The 19,081-nt window shown below is 33.9% G+C and overlaps 1 protein-coding gene across 3 annotated transcripts in view; it reads left to right on the top strand.

Annotated features, from left to right (window-relative positions):
- Window positions 1–19,081, top strand: part of PCNX (pecanex homolog (Drosophila)) — a 143,592-nt gene that overhangs the window by 93,532 nt on the left and 30,979 nt on the right. For all 3 annotated transcript variants that reach the window (XM_012724520.1, XM_012724521.1, XM_012724519.1), the window contains 10 exons: window positions 602–693; window positions 3,957–4,066; window positions 4,646–4,751; window positions 6,411–6,503; window positions 8,790–8,940; window positions 10,827–10,968; window positions 12,138–12,315; window positions 14,875–14,983; window positions 15,724–15,853; window positions 18,503–18,561. In XM_012724520.1, the coding sequence (XP_012579974.1) occupies window positions 602–693; window positions 3,957–4,066; window positions 4,646–4,751; window positions 6,411–6,503; window positions 8,790–8,940; window positions 10,827–10,968; window positions 12,138–12,315; window positions 14,875–14,983; window positions 15,724–15,853; window positions 18,503–18,561 (1,170 nt within the window). The remainder of the gene's footprint in view (window positions 1–601; window positions 694–3,956; window positions 4,067–4,645; window positions 4,752–6,410; window positions 6,504–8,789; window positions 8,941–10,826; window positions 10,969–12,137; window positions 12,316–14,874; window positions 14,984–15,723; window positions 15,854–18,502; window positions 18,562–19,081) is intronic.

Here is a 19,081-nt window from a genome sequence, read left to right as displayed (position 1 = left end):
TATGGTTCTCCTACACTCCTCCTATAAGTGAAACTATCCGATATTTTTCCTTTTTCTTCTGACTTACGTTACTGAGCATAATCCCCTCCAGCTCCGTCCATATTGCTGCATATGGCATGATTTATCATTTTTGGTTGCCGGCTAGTGTCCCCTTGTGTATATATACCGCATCCTTTTTTATCCAGTCATCTATTGTTGGGCATTTGGGTTGATTCCAAGTCTTACCTATTATAAATAGTGCTGCAATATGCATAGGGCTGCAGGTTTCCTTTTGAATTCATGTTTTTGTGTCTTTTGGGTAGGGGTAGAATTGCTGAGTCATATGATTGCTCCTATTTTGTAGAAATGTTCATTACTTCAAAAACAAATACTTTTTTTTTTTTTTTGCATCAAGAATTGTGGAGAGTAATTAGCCCTTTGAAAATCTTTTGAACCCATAGGGTGAATTAACTGAATTTTAAAAAATCAAATGAATAAATATTTAATTATAATTAGTGACTGTAGTCACTGTATGCCATTTTCAATACTTTCTAGTGACCTTTTAAGATGTTTTCCACAAATGTTTATTAAATATTAATTTCTTTTCATTTTAACTGTCTAGCCACTACAAGCCTGCTAGCAGCACTTTACAGCTTTATCTGTAGCATTGTGGCAGTGGCCTTACTATATGGCTTGTGTTACGGCGCTTTAAAGGTGAGCAACACGTTGTATGTTTCCATCTTTAAGTCTATTCTTCCATATGAAGATTGTTTGATGTTTTTTACCTTAGGGCCACTTTCAGTATTTTCATGTTCTTCATATGTTAGGAATCATTCTCATTTCTGATTTATTTCAAATTTGAAAAGAATTTTCAATTTATCAATTTTAAGAAAAATCCTTTTCTATGCAATAATCATAGGCTAATATTTGCAACAGGTTGTTAAAATCTAGGCTGGTCTGGGATAGAAGTGAGTATGGTGACAACATATTATGACATTAATTTTGAAGTTAAGAATTTATGTATTATCCATATCAAGACTCTTAAAACTTAGAAAAACCAAGTTCTAGAACTTATTCTAGTAAAAAATTATGCTTTGAAATTTAATCTCATTATTGACTTAGAAGGACTGGCATGAACCTTATTAACTTCATTTTGGAAAGATTGTCACCAAACTATAAATATAAAGTTTCTCATAAGTAACTCAATTTTGCTAATATACATTTTATATATATAATGCAAAACAGTCAGACAATGGTAGGCTTTAATGCAATGTGAAATGTAACTCATAGCATTGTTCCTTGCTTTATATTTAATAGTATCTATGAAGTCCTTCCTTTGTGCCCAATATTATGCTAACCACTATATTTCTACTTTTTACATTGTTTGTATGTTAAGCTGTGATCAACAAGTCAGCCAACACTATCAGTAGATGATAATACTGGCAATAAGAGCAGAAATGTTGCAGGTATACAAACTCAGACATTACCTTAAGTAGCTGAAAGAGGCTTAAGGTAATTTTCCTAGGGTGACTTTTAACCAAAAAATTGGAAGACAAATGAAAAATTAAGCAGTTGTGGAGTTGTAGAGAAAGGGTGTTGTAAATTGTGTTGTGCATAGGAAACAGGAAATATGTGAATTGCTGGAGAGTTGGCTAATTGATGAGACCTAGAATGGTAAACATGGCTTATTGAAGAAATATTTTTTATTCTGAATGTGTTTGAATGAAGATGGAGGGCTATCAAAATATTTAAATAAGGAGAGAAAATTATCAGTGTTCATTTTAGAAAGGTTGTTTGATCCCCAGTGTGGAGATTGAAATAAATTAGCAGGAATGATGAAAAATGGGGAGAGTGTTAGGAGGCTGTAATCTGGCAGCAATGAGGGGCTTAAGTAAAACTAAATTCAGTGAGTGTGCTTGGGAACCCTGGATAAAGCGACAGAAACAGAATACAGAATAGGGCCTAGGATGACTTTTGGGTAGAGTTCAGTTTGAACAACTGTTTTGATACTAATGCATAACACTGAAAACTTGAACTTTGGTGAGGAAGGTTGTTGTTACATTTGGAAACCTGTATTTGTTGCTTCTTAGGGGTGTCTGGAGATAGGAGATAATGATAAAGTAGAATTCATCACAGAACTGAAGTATCAGAGAAAGATTGCTGATATCAATCAACAAAAGTTGTAAAGTATAGAACCATGGGGAATGCCAATATTTAAGCGTTAGAACTGATTTCCACAAAGGATATTTCAAAAGCAGTGAAATCTCAAAAAGTTTTATTGAATTTGGTAATTCATAGAATGTTGTTACCTTTAACAAAGGCAGCCTCTTTAGTGATTCTCCCATCCCAGATTCCACCGCAGTCATTTCCCTTGTACACCTGAATTTTTACCCATTTTCACTACACCTGACTGTTTACTTTATCGTCACTATAAAAATGCTATTCTTGGGCCCTCTCTGGTGGCACAGCGGGTTAAAGAACAGCACTGAGAAGCTAAAGCGACTTTAGCATGAGTTCGAACCCCACCACCTGGGAAGGATCCACATGGCGCTGCAGACCTCTCCTTGACCGGCCTGCTGCTCCCCTTAGCAGTGCACTTTGTCCATCAACCTGTTCTGCACCCTACTCTGTCTCTGGTGAATCCTCTCACTGCCCTTGCATTTCTGGCCTGTACCCCAGTTCTGTATGCACAAATAAATACATCTTTAAAAGAAAATGCTATTCTTACATATTTTCTCTTGCTTTGTTTTCTTTGGTATTTATTTCTTAATTTCAAGCTCTTGAAATTTTTTCTCAGCAAACTTAAACGTATCAGGAAGTAAAATGGCTTAAACCCTCTGTGCCTTAGTATCCTTATTTATAAACTGTGAGTTAATAGTATTTCTAAGGATCAGTTCACTCACATATGGAATATAGAGAAACGAAGCAGTGGAATAGAGAGAAACAAACCCTTGGATTCTGACTGAAGAACTGAGGTTTCCAGAGAGAGAAGGCATTGAAACAGAGAGTGAAGGGAGTCCAATGGACTGTGTAGAGGGTTATTGGTATTTTGGTGGTGGAGGCTGTGGTCGTATAAATTTGAAGAGGTGTGAGCCTGTGTATTTCTCAAACATCCATTACTTCATTTACATTTCTTCAGTTGCATTGAATTTTATTCAATTTAACTGAATTACTTCAATTACAGAACTTTTCTACATTTATATTACTTCACGTACAGAAAATTAAAAAGCAAGTTTTTGCAATAAATTCCCACTTGGCTCACCTTTCATTATCCCTTTTCAAATCCCCAGTGAGAGTCAATGGATTAGAATGGTTCTTACCTCACAGGTCATTTTAAGAACTGTCATCTATTCCTTGTATCACGATTGCCTACTCAGTGCAGTGTATCACACAGATAGCTGTAGGCAGAACAGACATGGCTCAGCCAACCACGTTTGGTTGGTCTTAGAAACTAGCTTTTGTGTGGCTTATTTCTGGGGTTATATGGTTCACTTATTTAAGAAGCACTGTGCAATGCTGATTATATAATGGTGTAGTATAGAGCAAGTCATCAAGTAGCACACCAGAAGACAACATTTTATTTTACCTAATGCATTATATCATATGTTTCCTTGTCCTGTATAACTACACCAAGTTATTTCATTTTGCAAAATGGTGAACACAGTTTACTATAAACTGAATACCACTTACAATCTCAACGATGTTGGAAGCAGCATGTAACTGAAGTAAATGTATTATTTATTCCTTGTGTATATAAATAGAGTTTTAGCACCAAAAGAAATCTGAGGATGGCCAAGCAGGTTGATTTATTAATAATTATAAATATATCTGAAATAAAGTACCGTTACCAGTAGGGGTAAAATTTAGTTGAATTCGAATTTATCTTTCTCCAAAATAACTGACTTACACAGGGTAATGGAATAGATTATAAATTAGAAGTAAACTGTTCTGTCAAACTTCTTTTTTTCCTCCAATAGGATTCCTGGGATGGTCAACATATTCCAGTACTTTTCTCCATTTTTTGTGGTTTGTTAGTGGCAATATCCTATCATCTCAGCAGGCAAAGCAGTGATCCATCAGTACTTTTGTAAGTGAAAAAAAAATCAATTGCTAATAAACTAATTTGTCATTTCTTTCAATTTTCAAATTCTGTTTTCCAGAGCCCTTTTGCTAAAGTGTTCTGATTTAATCTGTATTCAATTTCAAATGTTTCAATTAAGAAATTAACTTTGTTATATAGTTAATACTATACTAGACCTTGGTGGTAGGTATGATGCATACATTTGCCCAGGCATGAAACTGTAATCTTCCAACTCAACCTGTTGTAAGCCATGTTTACAAACCTCAATTAAAAAGGGAAAATAATTCTTTAACTCCAGTTTTACAACAAAAATTAGTTTTGAGTCATTCTGAATGCATTCACTGAAAGTATTTGTTAAATTTATCTCTCTGACTAGAAGAACTATAGTTAAAGAGTAAATAAAAATTCATTCACTGTATCCTTTATGGCATCTTAAACTTTTTAGGGGTTATTATTTATTAATGACTATATTATACTTAGATCACTTAGTTTTTTATGGTAAAATTTACTTGCCATTTAAAATGGTTATCAGGGTATATATGAATGTACTTATTTTATTTTTTTCTCTCTCTTTTTAATATAAAGCTCTTTGGTGCAATCCAAGATTTTTCCAAAAGCAGAAGATAAAAATCCAGAAGATCCTTTGTCTGAAGTAAAAGATCCACTGCCTGAAAAACTTAGAAATTCTGTTGTAAGTTTTAGCTTTTTCAAGTCATCTGAAAACTTAAATTTTTGACAGTTCACCATGTTACGTAACGAGTAAGTCTTTAGTAATTGGGAGAAAAGTATAGTTCCCCATGTAACCATGTAACCATATATTTTCTGCCCCGAGTGACACATACATACTATTATTGCCTTTACTTTAAAATGTGATTGTAAGATTTCTCAATCCTCAGACTTCATTTCAAGGAATAACAATATGGTAAATGGTCATTTGTAGATCAGGTGAAATTAAATTATTTCACTGTTTACAGTAATCCAGTTCAACTTAAACTAGAACTTGAAAGGTGAATATGATTATATATTAGATTGGTTTTGTTGTTAATGTTCTTATTGATTCAAATTATGTCCTTGTAAATTATCTGTGAGTGGTTCATAATATTTTATTTCTCAGGGGCATTAAGAAAGCATGTCTGTGTGTGTGTGTGTGTGTTCCAAGTTGAAGGAGAGAACAATAATAGTTTTAAATGACTAATTAATATATTTAAGTAAATATAGTAATTCTAAAAATTTTCTAAGAACATTTTAATGTTACCTCTATCCATTTAATAGTTACTTTAGATTCTGTAAGTTCATATCTGCTTTATAGAACAAAATAAAACATTCTTTTTCTAAGTTGCTTAAGATTATTTCCACTTGTGAAATATAGGTAGTTCTTGAATTATAGATACTTTTCGTTGAACTAGAACTGTTCACTTATTTTTAGAAAAAATTAGAATACAGGGTCCTCCTTGGTGGCACCAGGGGTTAAAGCACAGCTCTATGAAGCTATCGCCAGCCACTGCAGCACAAGTTCAATCTCTGGCCAGGGAGGACCCACATGGCGCAGCAGACCTCTCCTGTCCTGTCCACTGCTCCCCTCAGCAATTTATTTCATTTGATCTGCCTACTTTCACCACTCTGTCTCTGGTGAATTTTTTTACTCCCCCACCACTTCTGGCTTGTAACCCAGTTCTTGTATGCATAAAAAAAAAAAATTTTAGAATACAAACTTGCCTTAAGTTAGAACTAAAATAGTTTTATCTGACTTTAATTTCCATTTTAGTAAAGGATATTTCATGTTTCACACAGTAAATGTTTTCTGAATCTAGCTTCAAAATTTAAATTTGTACAAAGTACAGTTCAGCTGACAACCAAAGGTATGAAGAAATTTCTAGTTTTTGCTACAACCTCTAAAAGCATCAAAATCTTCTGAGTAAATGAAATAGGACATACACAAACTGTTTTAGTGTTTCAGAAGGCCAATGAAATACATAACATGTTCATCCTAAGGGATATATTCTGTAAATTATATAGTAAGTTTTGTTTTCTCTTCTCTGTAAAAGTAAAACTTGCTGAGGGTAGAATCTTTATCCATATGTTATATGGATATCCATGCCCACATGTTACATGTTGTATGTAAGCATCAGTAAATTTAATTTTATTTCCTTGGTATTGCAGTGTCAAATTAAAATATGAGTAAATTAAGGAAGACTGTAAGTCTCATTACTGCTGTTATGTGTAAGAAACATTATTGGTGCTAAAGAATAGGATAAGTGGAGAAATATTCTCAACCTTTGCCAGTTGGGCATGAAGAGAATATTTAGACAAGTCTTATGTATTGTTAAAGTACTTCTATTTTTTTTTCCAGAGCGAGCGTTTACAGTCTGACCTAGTAGTGTGCATTATAATGGGTGTGCTGTATTTTGCTATTCATGTAAGCACAGTATTCACAGTATTACAGGTAAGGAATTATTTTGTTCTTTAGGTTGAGGAAAAAGGATCCATTTCTAGTTATTGTAGTGTTTGTCCATAATGCTGTAAAGTGACTTGTTTTTTTTTTTAATAACAAGTACTTACTTCTTCATGAGGTCCCTGGGTCATGAATCTGGGAGTTGCTTAGTGGGGTGATACTAGCTGAGAGTGTTATGGTGCTGCAATAATAAGGTGCTGCAATAATAAGGAGCAGCTAACTGCAGCTGCTAGCGGCCCTCAGCCTCTTGCCTGACTGCTGGTTCCTCCTGGGTCTCACCACAGGCTGTCTCTGTGTCCTCTGGAAATGATAGCTGGTTCTTCTAGAGTCAGTGACCCTGGAGTAAGTTCAGCACAGATGCCCTAATCTTCTATGATTGATGTCCAGTGTGACACGCCGCCTTTTCTTCTGTATCTACTGATCATGAGTAGATACAAGCACGTATAAATACCAGGAAATGAGATCACGGGAACCACGTTGGACACTGACGACCACAGTGCACCCTCCTTTTGGCTTTAAGAGATCTTGGACCTCTTATTTAAATTTTCCCCATGATCATTATTTATTTAAATTTTTTTCTGTGTGTTTAATTTTAAATAATTTGTATTGCTCTAATTTTCATTTTACTAATTTTTCTTCTGTAATCTATAATCTGCTATTAATCCCATTCATTGTAGTTTTCATCTCAGGCCTTGCCATTTTCAGTTTTAGAACTTCATTGTGGTATATTTTTGTTGCTGTCTCTCATGTCTGTGTGTACTACTTTGAACAAAGTTTTAACTTTCTTACTGTCCTTGTATCCTTATTCTAACTTCAGTGTCACTTATGAGCTGATTTAGAATGGTTGATATTTCTCCTTCCTGATTCTTGGCATGTGTGGATGTGAAAGATTATATTTTTTTGTAGTTCTAGAAGTATTCTTGAACTTTCTTAAATGTATACACTGTTATTTGTTAATAATTTGATCCTTTTAGACCTCACTATTAAGGTTTGTTAGTTGGAACCAAGATTGTGTTTAATCCTTACAAGGCAGTACCCTTTTGAGTACTCAACCCAGTGACCTGTGAATCGAGAGCTTTCTAGTCTGAGTGTGGGAATTGGCACAATTCTTACTCTGTGTAAGTGCTGAGACTGTTCTCTAACCCTTTCATGTATTTCTTCTGGCCTCATGTAGGTTTCTCACATACATGTTTTGATTCCTGTAGATACACAAGGGGACCCTTGGCCTGTCTTCAAAATTCTCCATGCAGCTTTCCCTTTGGTATATTCTCTGTTCTGTGAACATTATTAGCATCTTTGCATCTTGGTCTCTTCATAGTCTCCACTCTGTCTTCTAAGTCAAGGGGGCACCAGGCCACTCATTGGCTACCTTCCCCAAACTGCAACTTGAACTCACTCTCAAGCTATAGACTGGGCGGTCCTAACACTGGTCTCTGTTTATTTTCTGTTTCCTTTCTCTCAGGGCTCAATATTTATCTCCTTATGTCTAGTGTACTACTAAACACCGATTCTTAAATATTATTCTCTTTCAGTTGCTTCATGTGGGAGAATAAATCCCTATTTTTCTTTTTCTTTTTGGCCAGAAGCAAAGCTTTCATCTTATTTAACATTTTTGCCTGTTTTTCTTCACTTTCAATCTGTACTATTAATTTTTGCACTCATAGCTAAGTGAGGTCCAGCGAGTCTCCCAGGCTCGCGTGGACACTCCTTCATACCCAGGAGACCCTGCAGCTTGCAGATAGAGTTATATGGGCTGTAGAAATGGTGTTGCTTGATTTCTTCTTTGTGAATTGGGTAATACATGAGAACTCTGTTCTAGTGGTATACCGTGTGAAAGCACAAAAAACATATTTTTTGTCCTGTTCTTCACACACATACACTGTTTTACTTTGCACATTATTCTCTATAGCTAAAATAATGTAAGAAATTTCTCTGTTAAGTAGGAAATCTTGGTGTAGCAAACAATACACCTCAGGCCTACCCTCATTCCATAATAGTGTGAGACAACAACAAAAGTAGTTTAAAAGATTTTGAAATGTCTATAATACTGGAATAGTCAAGGATTATGTTTTTTTGTTTTTTGTTTTTTTTTTTGCAGCAAATAAATGAGAAAAGTGCATAATATGGACATGTTTTCTGTAAACAGATATTTAGTTCCTAGATTCTAAAGTCGATGGACTTGTTTATTATCAATTATAAAATTGAACTGACAAATTGCAAGTTTTCTTGAGGGCCAGAAAACCACTTCAGATTTTCTCAACTTTCCTTTTCCCATAGCCTGCTCTCAAGTATGTGCTGTACGCGCTGGTTGGCTCTGTGGGCTTTGTAACCCATTACGTGCTGCCTCAAGTCAGGAAACAGCTACCTTGGCACTGCTTCTCTCACCCTCTGCTGAAGACGGGGGAGTACAGTCAGTATGAAGTTCGGAGTAAGTGTGTCGTTGACACTTCCCTTTGGAGCAGTGTAGATTTTTTTCTTTGTTGATAGACAACAGCTTTAAGTACCAAGTAGCACATTGGATTGTTTCTTGAACCCAGGTTTGAAACTGCAATATGTCACTTTGTGTGAATGCTTTAATTTTACTTGATATATAAATGTCAGTGCTTCAGTGCCAATTTTTCACTTAATAAAATTTATATTTTCTGCAGACGTATACCTGTGATACCTCTTTGCAAACCTTCCTCTTCCCTCATTTTACCTTGGCCTATGCAATATGAATTTGAAATACTTTTAACTCAAAGCTTAGGTAAAATAGATCTTTGTTCCTCTTTCTATCAGAGACAATATGTCATACAGAGCTTGGCATAAAAGATTTGATAAAGTGGAAAGAAATAAAAACATTTTGTAATTGTTGTTTGAGCAGATTTGGGATAAAGTATAAAATGACTCAAAAAAAAGCAGAAGACCAGTCTGCATAATATGGACATGTTATAGCTTGTTGCTTGCCACTTTGAATCCTGACTTTTCTTTCCTGTTTTAAGTATGTAGTCCTAGTTCGTAGGTCCTGTGACCTATAATATTCTATACTTTTTCATTTTAGAGCAATAATTAAAAGTTCAATACTATGTCATCTTTTATTACACACTAATGATTAAATAAGTCAGCATGTTTTTCCTCAGTTTTTTTTTTCCAGTTAGTGAATTTTGTGGAAAATAAATTATTTGAAGATCAATTAACTGGGGTAGAGAACTACGAAATATTTGAAAGCTATCTATACTGAACTGGTTTTATATTCCTAAAGAAAATTTTCTTGAGCCTTTTAGCAAAATTGAGAAAAGCATAATGGTATTATACACTTAATCATCAGTTTGATCCTGCAGAGATAATAAAGTAAACACTAAAGTGTAAGTTGCAGTAATATCACTGTGTAGACCTTTTACAAGGTATGTGCTCTTATTATTAAGATAAAATGACATAAAATTGTACTGGCCCATTCTTACCATCAGGGGTATAATTCAAATGAGTTATTTTTTGATGGTAAATTATTGGTAATGCTTTCATACATTAGTAATAGCAAGCATATCTGATTTGTTTTAAACCTCACCAGTTTTCATTCAAGTAAATCAATAAAAATGTTTAGTTTTGACTTTTAACAAAACATATAACTTAAATTTTTACAAATTCTGAACGAACATAACTTATATGGCTTATGAAAGTGCTAGATATTATCAAAATAGATATTTCCCCCTTCTACTGATTTTAGCAACTGAAAGTAGAATGTTCATTTGAATACTTCCTACAGCCAAGTCACATTGCTTTCAAGTAGCCGAAGAATCTTATTTAAATCTTTCGATTTACCTAGACACTTTCCCCAAAGAAATCGTATTAGAAGAAATATTACTGACTATGAAAATGAATGTAATGAAGTGTGTGAATTCGTGACATAATCATACTTGCATATTGTTCTGAGATGTTGCTTTGTCCATATGTGTGTGTCTCTGTGTGTGAGTATGTGTGTGTATGAGAAACTTAAAAACAGATATTTTAATCAGTCATTTATTTCTTTTGGGGGAGAGGGGATCTAATAATCTTCAGAAATCTTTCTGCAAAGTTATAGACATGACTAATAAAAAGTTAAGGTTAAAAACTAAGGTTTCAAAAGTTAAAGTTTAAAGTAAAATCAAAGACTAAGTCACACATTTGCAAATTTAAATGTATCTCAGATTCATAGAACATTAACTTGATTGAAATATTGAATTTCTTAGATTATTTATAGTATAGGTGAATTTGAATTTGTTTCACTTTCTCAGCACATTGTCAAACTGTCTTATACATTTAGATTACATGTGGTCTTGAATTATATTGCCTTGTTAGATGCAGCCACTATGATGTGGTTTGAGAAACTTCATGTGTGGCTTCTTTTTGTGGAAAAGAATATCATCTATCCATTGATTGTTCTGAATGAACTTAGTAGCAGTGCAGAGACTATTGCTAGCCCAAAAAAACTGGATACAGAGTAAGTACAATCCTTTTCTAATCTATGCTTTACTACTGGGGGATATAAGTCATAACTGAATTACTGAGCAAATAAGCAATTATTGTCTTTTTGATCTAAGGCACTGTAAGAAATAATTAACATGAAATTTGTCTTAAAAAATGAATTTTATTTTTAATATTCCTCGGTACATTTAGGAGATGGCTATTTTTGTGTAGTATGTAAATCACACCATGTAATGATTATTTTGGTATACTACAAATCACGCCACATAGTGCTATATAACTGAACAGTTGCCTGTCAGTCATCCTGTATGCTTACCCACTAAAATAGGTACATGTTACTGGGTAAGCATTAATATGTTTTTCATGTGCCAAATGCAACTGATATTAAAGCAATAGAAATATTTTTTTAAGATTTATTTATGCATACAGAACTGGGGTATAGGCCAGAGGTGCAGGGGTGTTGAGAGGATTCACCAGAGACAGAATGGGGAGCAAAACAGGCAGATGAATGAAGTACATTGCTGGAGGAGCAGCGGGCAAGACAGGGGTCACCTTGTGGGTCACCTTGTGGGTCACCTCCAAGGCCAAGGATTGAACTCTCATTGAAGCGGCTGCAGCTAGCTTGCAGTGCTGTGTTCTAACCTGTTGCGCTACAAAGGAGGGCCCAGCAATAGAAATATTAAGAAATTGGAACCAAATAATATTGTTACTTTTTAAAAACATGTTTACAGGGCCCTTCTTGGTAGCCTAAGGGTTAAGTCTCAGCAAAAACACTGTGACATCCTGAATTTGATCCCCAACCAGGTCGCTAACCCATATATGGCACCATTCCTGTCTCACCTGTTGCTCTCCTTAGCAGTGTATTTCAGTAGATCTAGCTGTTCAGTCCCCCGCTTTTGTCTCTGGTGAATCCTCTCACCCCCCACACCTCTGGCCTATACCCGTTCTTCTGTGCAAAAATGAATAAATAAATAACAAAACATGGTTACAAATATTAAGAATCCATAGCACATTATTAAAAAGGACTATTATAATAGTTTACTTTAGGATGTAATTAGCCCTCTAAATTATTTTTAGATGTTTAAACTTGATTTATATTTAGCACATTAAATGATAATTTTTCTGAAGTTAATAGATTTTCTGAAGTTTTCAGTCACTGATGAATTGTGTTTTCTTTAAATATAGATTAGGTGCTTTAATGATCACCATTGCTGGTCTGAAGTTGCTACGATCCTCTTTTAGCAGCCCGACATACCAGTATGTCACAGTCATCTTTACTGTGCTCTTTTTCAAGATTGACTATGTAGCTTACTCAGAGACTATGCTTTTGGATCTCTTCTTCATGTCCATTCTCTTCAACAAGGTAACTTACCACAGAAAGGAATAGCCTTACCTATAAAAAAATTTCCCTAAGTAACACACCATTTTAGTGCGGATTATGCTATCATTTGCTTTATTATAGTATCTTTTGTCAGTCATCCAGTTATTTAGGAGCACATTAGAATCCTTAATGCTAGTCACTGGGATTCACAAAAGAATGTTTCATGCTATAGCTAGGAGATAAGACTAAATTACATAGAAAAATTAAGGAAACTAATAAATAGATATGGTTAAGTAGTTCGGGTCTTCCAAAAGGGAATGTGGTTTTGAATAATTTTAAAAATAGTTGTGGTTATAATTTAATTGGGCTGTGTGCTTTTGGATAGATGGAGGGAAGAAATAACCGGATAGCTAACTGAAGGTAGTAGATACTAGGGCAGTGTGGCCATATGGGAACAATCAGAAATTAGTGTGATGATGACATTTGTGGACTGCTCTGAAATTTACAGAATGCTTTTAAAATCTGTTATGCACCCATAATATAGGAGCTCTTAGTCCTTTTACAAATGAGATGACAAAATGTGGGACTTCTGCCTCCCATTCCAAGATTTTCTTTTTGTTAAACCACATTGCCTTTCTAAATGAAATATATTATGCAGTCAAGATTATTTGTAAATGAAATAGAGTTTAGAATTCATGTTAACAGTGACCACATGCAAAGGACTTTGACATATATTAATTATCCTATTTGATAGGTAACAGAGAGCTGAAGCATATGAGCAGCTACAAAACACAATGAATGCCCAATGTTAGGAAAGTTAGCCTGGTCAGCCACATTTGGGATGAATTGGGGAAGAGAGAACCTAAAGGTATGGAGAACAGTTTAAGAGATTATGATAGTAATTTAGATGTGATAGAGGTCACCTAATTTGGGAAGATGACAAATGGAAGGTGTCAGTCTGAACAAGGTCTTATTGATGCCCAGGTTCAAAATACTGTGATAAATGTTGTAACAAGTAACTTTTAAAATGTGGCAGTATTTTATGTGTTCAGTCACTAATTTGTGTGCATTTTGATAATTTCTTCTTCAAGTAAGCGTGGTTAACCAAAGGAAGAAGTCAAGTTAATCAGAGAATTGTTTATATAAAGGATCATATGGTCTCTACAAATTTAAATATCTAGATTGACAATTGTATTTCATTTGATTATACTAATTGAAAAAAGCATAAGTTGTAGCTAAGTATTGACTAATCAGTCCTTGAAGTAGTCTTTTTAATAGTCAATTAATTCTGATAAATTTGGATTTTCTTAACACTTTTGTTTGTTAAACAAATTGTTTCTTTTGAGAACATGTCAAGTTCCAGAATTGTCCTAGAGGCTTAGGTTATGTCAAGGAAGAAAATGCCCTTAAATTGTTTGCATTTTATATCATCACTTGATAGAATTTCTCAGTGATAATAAACAAGTACTAGTCAAAGGATCTCCTTAGACATATTAATACTGTAAGATATCACTGTAAGATATACCATTGATGGCAGTCTTCCAAGAAAAAATTAACTCAGTATACCGAAAAGTGTTTTTACCCACTATATAGCTATATAAAATGTGTCATTTTTTCCAACATTACAGTCATAGCTTGAGTACATTCTGTTTTGCATTTAAGTCTGAAGTATTTTCGGAATGATTGCATTTAAGCGGTTATGATGGCAGCTTGATAATATACTTTCTGCTTTCACTTGTCATCCTGATCACACTAATGCTGAGGATTTGCCTGTCAAAGAAGACGAGTTTATCTGCAGTTTCTAATTGTTTGAAATCATGATTTCTTTGTTACAAAGAAACTAAGTAAGTTCTTTGTCAGGTAGCAGAATTTTAGATTTAAAGATAAGGTATTTGGTGCCTTAATCACTCAACTGAATTAGTCAGGACCTCTTGGTTTTAAGACGCTGGGATATGCTTTATGAATTGTCTCCAGTATCCTACATGTAGAAGCACCCTTGGGCAAACACAGTAATTCTGTTTTTGGTATTGAAGATACTGAAGCACAACCTAATTTAAATAAGTCTAAATGTGTATTTTATTTCCAATGACAATAACAATTGATGAGCAAATGCCTAATACATACACACTAAATTTTTAGGCAAACAGGCAGTGATGGCTGTTAAAACCTTTATCGCCTGCCTAGTTGGTTTCATATTCCTTTTGATACTGCATTTGAAGCAGTCAGTTTCCAAAACACTAACATTTGGGAAAAATGTGTTTTAGAATAAATGTTTATTTGTATTTTTTAAGTTTACAAACATCTAGATATCTTCACTTTGTTTTGCTTGTAGTAGTAATAATATGGCCAATAGAGGGCATAGACGTTTTTTAAACAGATGAAACAAATCCACAAATCAGCTGTCTCTACTTAAAATTATATATGCAGTGCTGGTAGTGGATATAGCTTTTCATTTTATGCAAGTGGCACATAATCTCAATGATGTTTCCCTATTAGAAAGAAATATATTTTAGGGCATCTTTCATCTTTCATTTTTTTTTTTTAACTTCAAATAAGTAACTGATGGGTTTCTTACTGACTTTTTTCCTTTTCCTTCTACAGCTTTGGGAGCTCCTTTATAAATTACAGTTTGTGTACACCTACATTGCCCCATGGCAGATTACCTGGGGTTCTGCTTTCCATGCCTTTGCTCAACCTTTTGCAGTGCCCCGTATCCTTCTAATTAAATCCCTGTAGAAACGGGCAATATTGCCCTTCAGGAGAATGTTGGTTTGTAAGCATAACTTCTCACAGGCTTAGAATATATATCACTAGGTGACAAATTATCAAAATTTTACAATCTATACCCACACAGATTCTGCTTGTTTCCCTTGTATAAACATCAGTGCTCACAGATCACTTAAATCTGAGCAAAGTCTCAATGTTTTATAACTAAGTAAGCATTACTTAAAACTTTACATATATAATTAAAGTCCAGGAATTTTTGATATGTGGCATACAAAATGTGTTTAGAAATATTTTTAAACAAATGAAGATGTGAAACTTTTTGATCTGCATAGGATTTTAGCTAAACTTTACCTCCAATTTCTATTCTGAGTAAAAGTAAAGGTTAGTAACCACATCAATGTTAAATGCAGACTTTTTATTACTGTAAATTTTAGCCTTAATCTCCTGAAAAATTAAATACAAGTATCTACCTAAGAATGACACATGGACTTTTACTAAGTACCTTCTGGCAAATATTTACTTGGTTCTCTTCACATCAGGACGCAGGCGTGTGCTTTCTTGACTGTGTCTTTGTGTGCTGACCTCTCCCCTCCAGCTGTGCCCTCTCATGAAGGCCTTTATTCACTGCTATAGTTGCAGTGTCATGCTGTGGCTTTGTGCGTATGTGTTGTGTGTATGTGCATGCACTCAGGAATGCTGAAATCCTTGACAGTTTTCCCAAAGATTCAGCCATGCTGTTTGTACAGGCTGCTGTATCGGCCTTCTTTTCCACTCCACTAAACCCTTTCCTGGGAAGTGCAATATTCATCACTTCATACGTTCGGCCTGTGAAATTCTGGGAAAGAGACTATAAGTGAGTACAACAAAATACCTGAATTTATTTTTACTGAAAAAACTATTGACAACATTATTATAAGTAATAAATTTTAGTGATTTTGCAAAAATTCTTAAACTCTTAAAAGTTATAAAGTTAGAAGACTAAGAAAAATTCTTTTCTCTACCTTTTTTCTATTAATAAAAATGTTTTAAAACATACTTGTAATTTAATTTACTCATTTTTCTCTTTTAATGCTATTTTTTAGGATTGTTCTGTGTTAACAGTACCCTGAAACTTTATGATACATATTTCATCATTATAATAGCCATTAACTTTCTCAAAGTTTTTTGGAAATAACTGTTTCTTTAGCTAGACTTTTGATAGGTTGTTCTGATTTTTTTTTAATGAGGATACATTTTTAATGAACATCTTTGCACATAAAGTCTTTTCTCTATGTTTAATTCCTTAGGCTGGTTGTTTAATGTTTAGTAACTATCTTTGTAATCTCTCCACATTTTTTTTTTTAATTAAAATAAATTCTTAAAGAATCAGGGTTAGGGAGTTTAAACATTCAATAGTTTTGAGTGGGTGCTAACATTGATTCACAAAACAGCTTACAGTGGTTTATATTTCTATGCTTCCTGTGACTGCCTTTCTTTTAACTATTTTAGACTTGGCACTTGTAATAGGTGAAAATGGTAATCTTAAATTTTATACAGTCAGTTAACTTGTAGTTTCGAAATTTTCATTCTGGTCTTTTTTTTTTTTATCAAAACTCAAGTGATGATTTCCTTTTTGTTGAATGTAAGTAATAGTCACATCCTATTCTTTTTTTCTGCGCTGGCTTAAATTCCAAGATAATGTTCTATGCCAGAAGTATTTAAACTTCTTTTGTCTTGGAGCCCCTTTGTAATCCTAAATATTATTGAAGTCTTCAAAGAATTTTTTATATGGACTTTATCTACCAGTGTTTACTGTGTTAGAACTCAAAACTCAGAATATTTTAAATGATTACTGACTAATTTTATAATAACAATAACACTAATAATAAAGGAACCCATGAAATATTCATATAAATAACATTTTGTAAGGATAATAACTGCATTTTCCATCCCACCAAAGAGAAGAAAGCTATTATTTTTGTAGTTTTATACATCTTTTATGTTTTCTTTTCTAAAAGACAGATTTTCATATCTCTGCATTCAATCTCTTACAATATGTTGTTTTGGTTAAAATAAATGAAGAAAATCTGATCTACACAGATATGTAGCTGAAAAAGTATTTTAATAGCTTTTTTCAGATTATTGTGGCTATTCTTTGGTCCTTAGGTCAAAGTCAATAAATAGTAGTTTCCTAAGGATTAATTGCGTCTAGTCTAATGAAATCTAAAACTACATCTGAATTTTTGGGACTGTTACTTCACAATCCACTAATAGACTATACTTTGAGAGACTCTTTCACCCATACATACATATTCTTATAACATCATATCTACCAATAATTTAGAAAATATTGGTTCACTCCGTAATATAGATCTTTCAGTATGATATTAAAATATATATATACATATATAGTCATTCATATCACTACTAATCTCAAAAGAAACATTTTAAGTACTGGGAAGCTATCAAACTCGTGGTGGTAGATGTGTTTCTCAAAGTTATGATTTTTCTTGAGAATTTGATTTGTATTATTGGCAGCAGATACTGTCAGTTGTTTTCCATGAAATGACATGCTCACTCCATTTTTGAGAAATGTATTTGCTAAATATCCAAGTTTGAATTATTTTACTTTGTCAACTATAAATGAAAGAATTCCATGAATAAAAGAAGTGAATGCTGCTTGCAATTCTAACTGTTGCGTAAACGCTTTCCCTTGGGGATGGCCCCTCTTCATCCTGCCATCCTGCTTCAGAAGCAGCACTTCTTTGCCATACAAAACTTCAGAATACATGTATTGCGGGGGGAGCACTTTAATAGAGTTAATACTTTTGCTTTGTTTTTAACAAAATTAGATTTTTCCTTGTGCTGGAGTGGTAGTGAAAAATACATGGTTCTATGCCATGATTCATGTTAAAACCAGTAATCTTAACTGTTTTTTTTTTTTTTTTTTTTTTTTTTGCATCCTCAGTGCAGTTGTGAGCATAGTAATTAAAGACAAATAACACCTCAGTGTCACTATGGAAACAGTTTTAATCTGGAAAACTCTGAAAAGTTCTTGAGTACCTGTATTGTGTTCCTTGGGCCACAGTTTAGAAACCACTGTTCTAAAGAGCACTGTACCATTAATAATTAACAGATGTGTGTTCCTCTTGTAAAGACTGCTTCATGCACTGTCTGCTCCTAAGATTTTTATACACTTCGTAATTTTTTTTTTATCCTCATCACGTTTTTTTTTCTTATATTAGAGTCATTGATGTCCTTCACACTACTCAGTGGAACACCAGTTAGGAAAAACTGCTGTTTAAGTATGATGGAGGTGAAAGAGTAAAATAAAATCCTTACATACTAAAATTGTGCTAACCAGGAATTTTATCAATTTGACAATCATTGGTTTCTCCTGGAGATTTTCATAAAGTGAAGTGATAATACTTACTTTATATTGTGTTGTTTACTCCTTTTAAAATAGTAAACATGTTTTAAATATAAAAAGGTTTGCTAAAATGTTTTCTTTTGCCTCTTTTAGCACAAAACGAGTGGATCATTCAAATACCAGGTTGGCTTCTCAGCTTGATAGAAATCCAGGTAATAGCTCTATTTGTGAACAAAGTAAATTTAAAGAGTTTATTTTACACACCTACACACACATTTATGTTTATACACATACATATATATTTTGAAAAATTTCACTCCCATATTTTAGGAATCCTCTGTGGATTCCAGATGTTCATAAATTTTATATTTTAAAGATTTATTTATTTATGCATACAGAACTGGGGTACAGGCCAGAGGTGCAGGGGCAGTGAGAGGATTCACCAGAGACAGAGTGGGGAGCAGGACAGGTAGGTCAATGAAGTACACCGCTGAGGGGAGCAGCTGGCGGGTCAGGAGAGGTCTACTGCACCATGGGGACAGGGAACTTGCAGCCAAGCAGCCTTTGCCAGCGTCACCCATGTGCTTTAACCCATTGAGCCACCAGGGAGGACCTAGGTTTACTTTTGTAACAGGCAAACAGAGTACTAAAACAGAGCCCTTTTATTGACATTAAGAGTCTGGGTTCCGTTTTCTTAATAATTATTTTCTTAATTATTTTGAGTTGAACCTA

Source organism: Condylura cristata, unplaced genomic scaffold (assembly GCF_000260355.1).
Source record: "Condylura cristata isolate star-nosed mole 26May11 unplaced genomic scaffold, ConCri1.0 scaffold00013, whole genome shotgun sequence".
Classification (NCBI taxonomy): Eukaryota; Metazoa; Chordata; class Mammalia; order Eulipotyphla; family Talpidae; genus Condylura; species Condylura cristata.
This window is presented reverse-complemented; position numbering and strand designations above follow the sequence as displayed.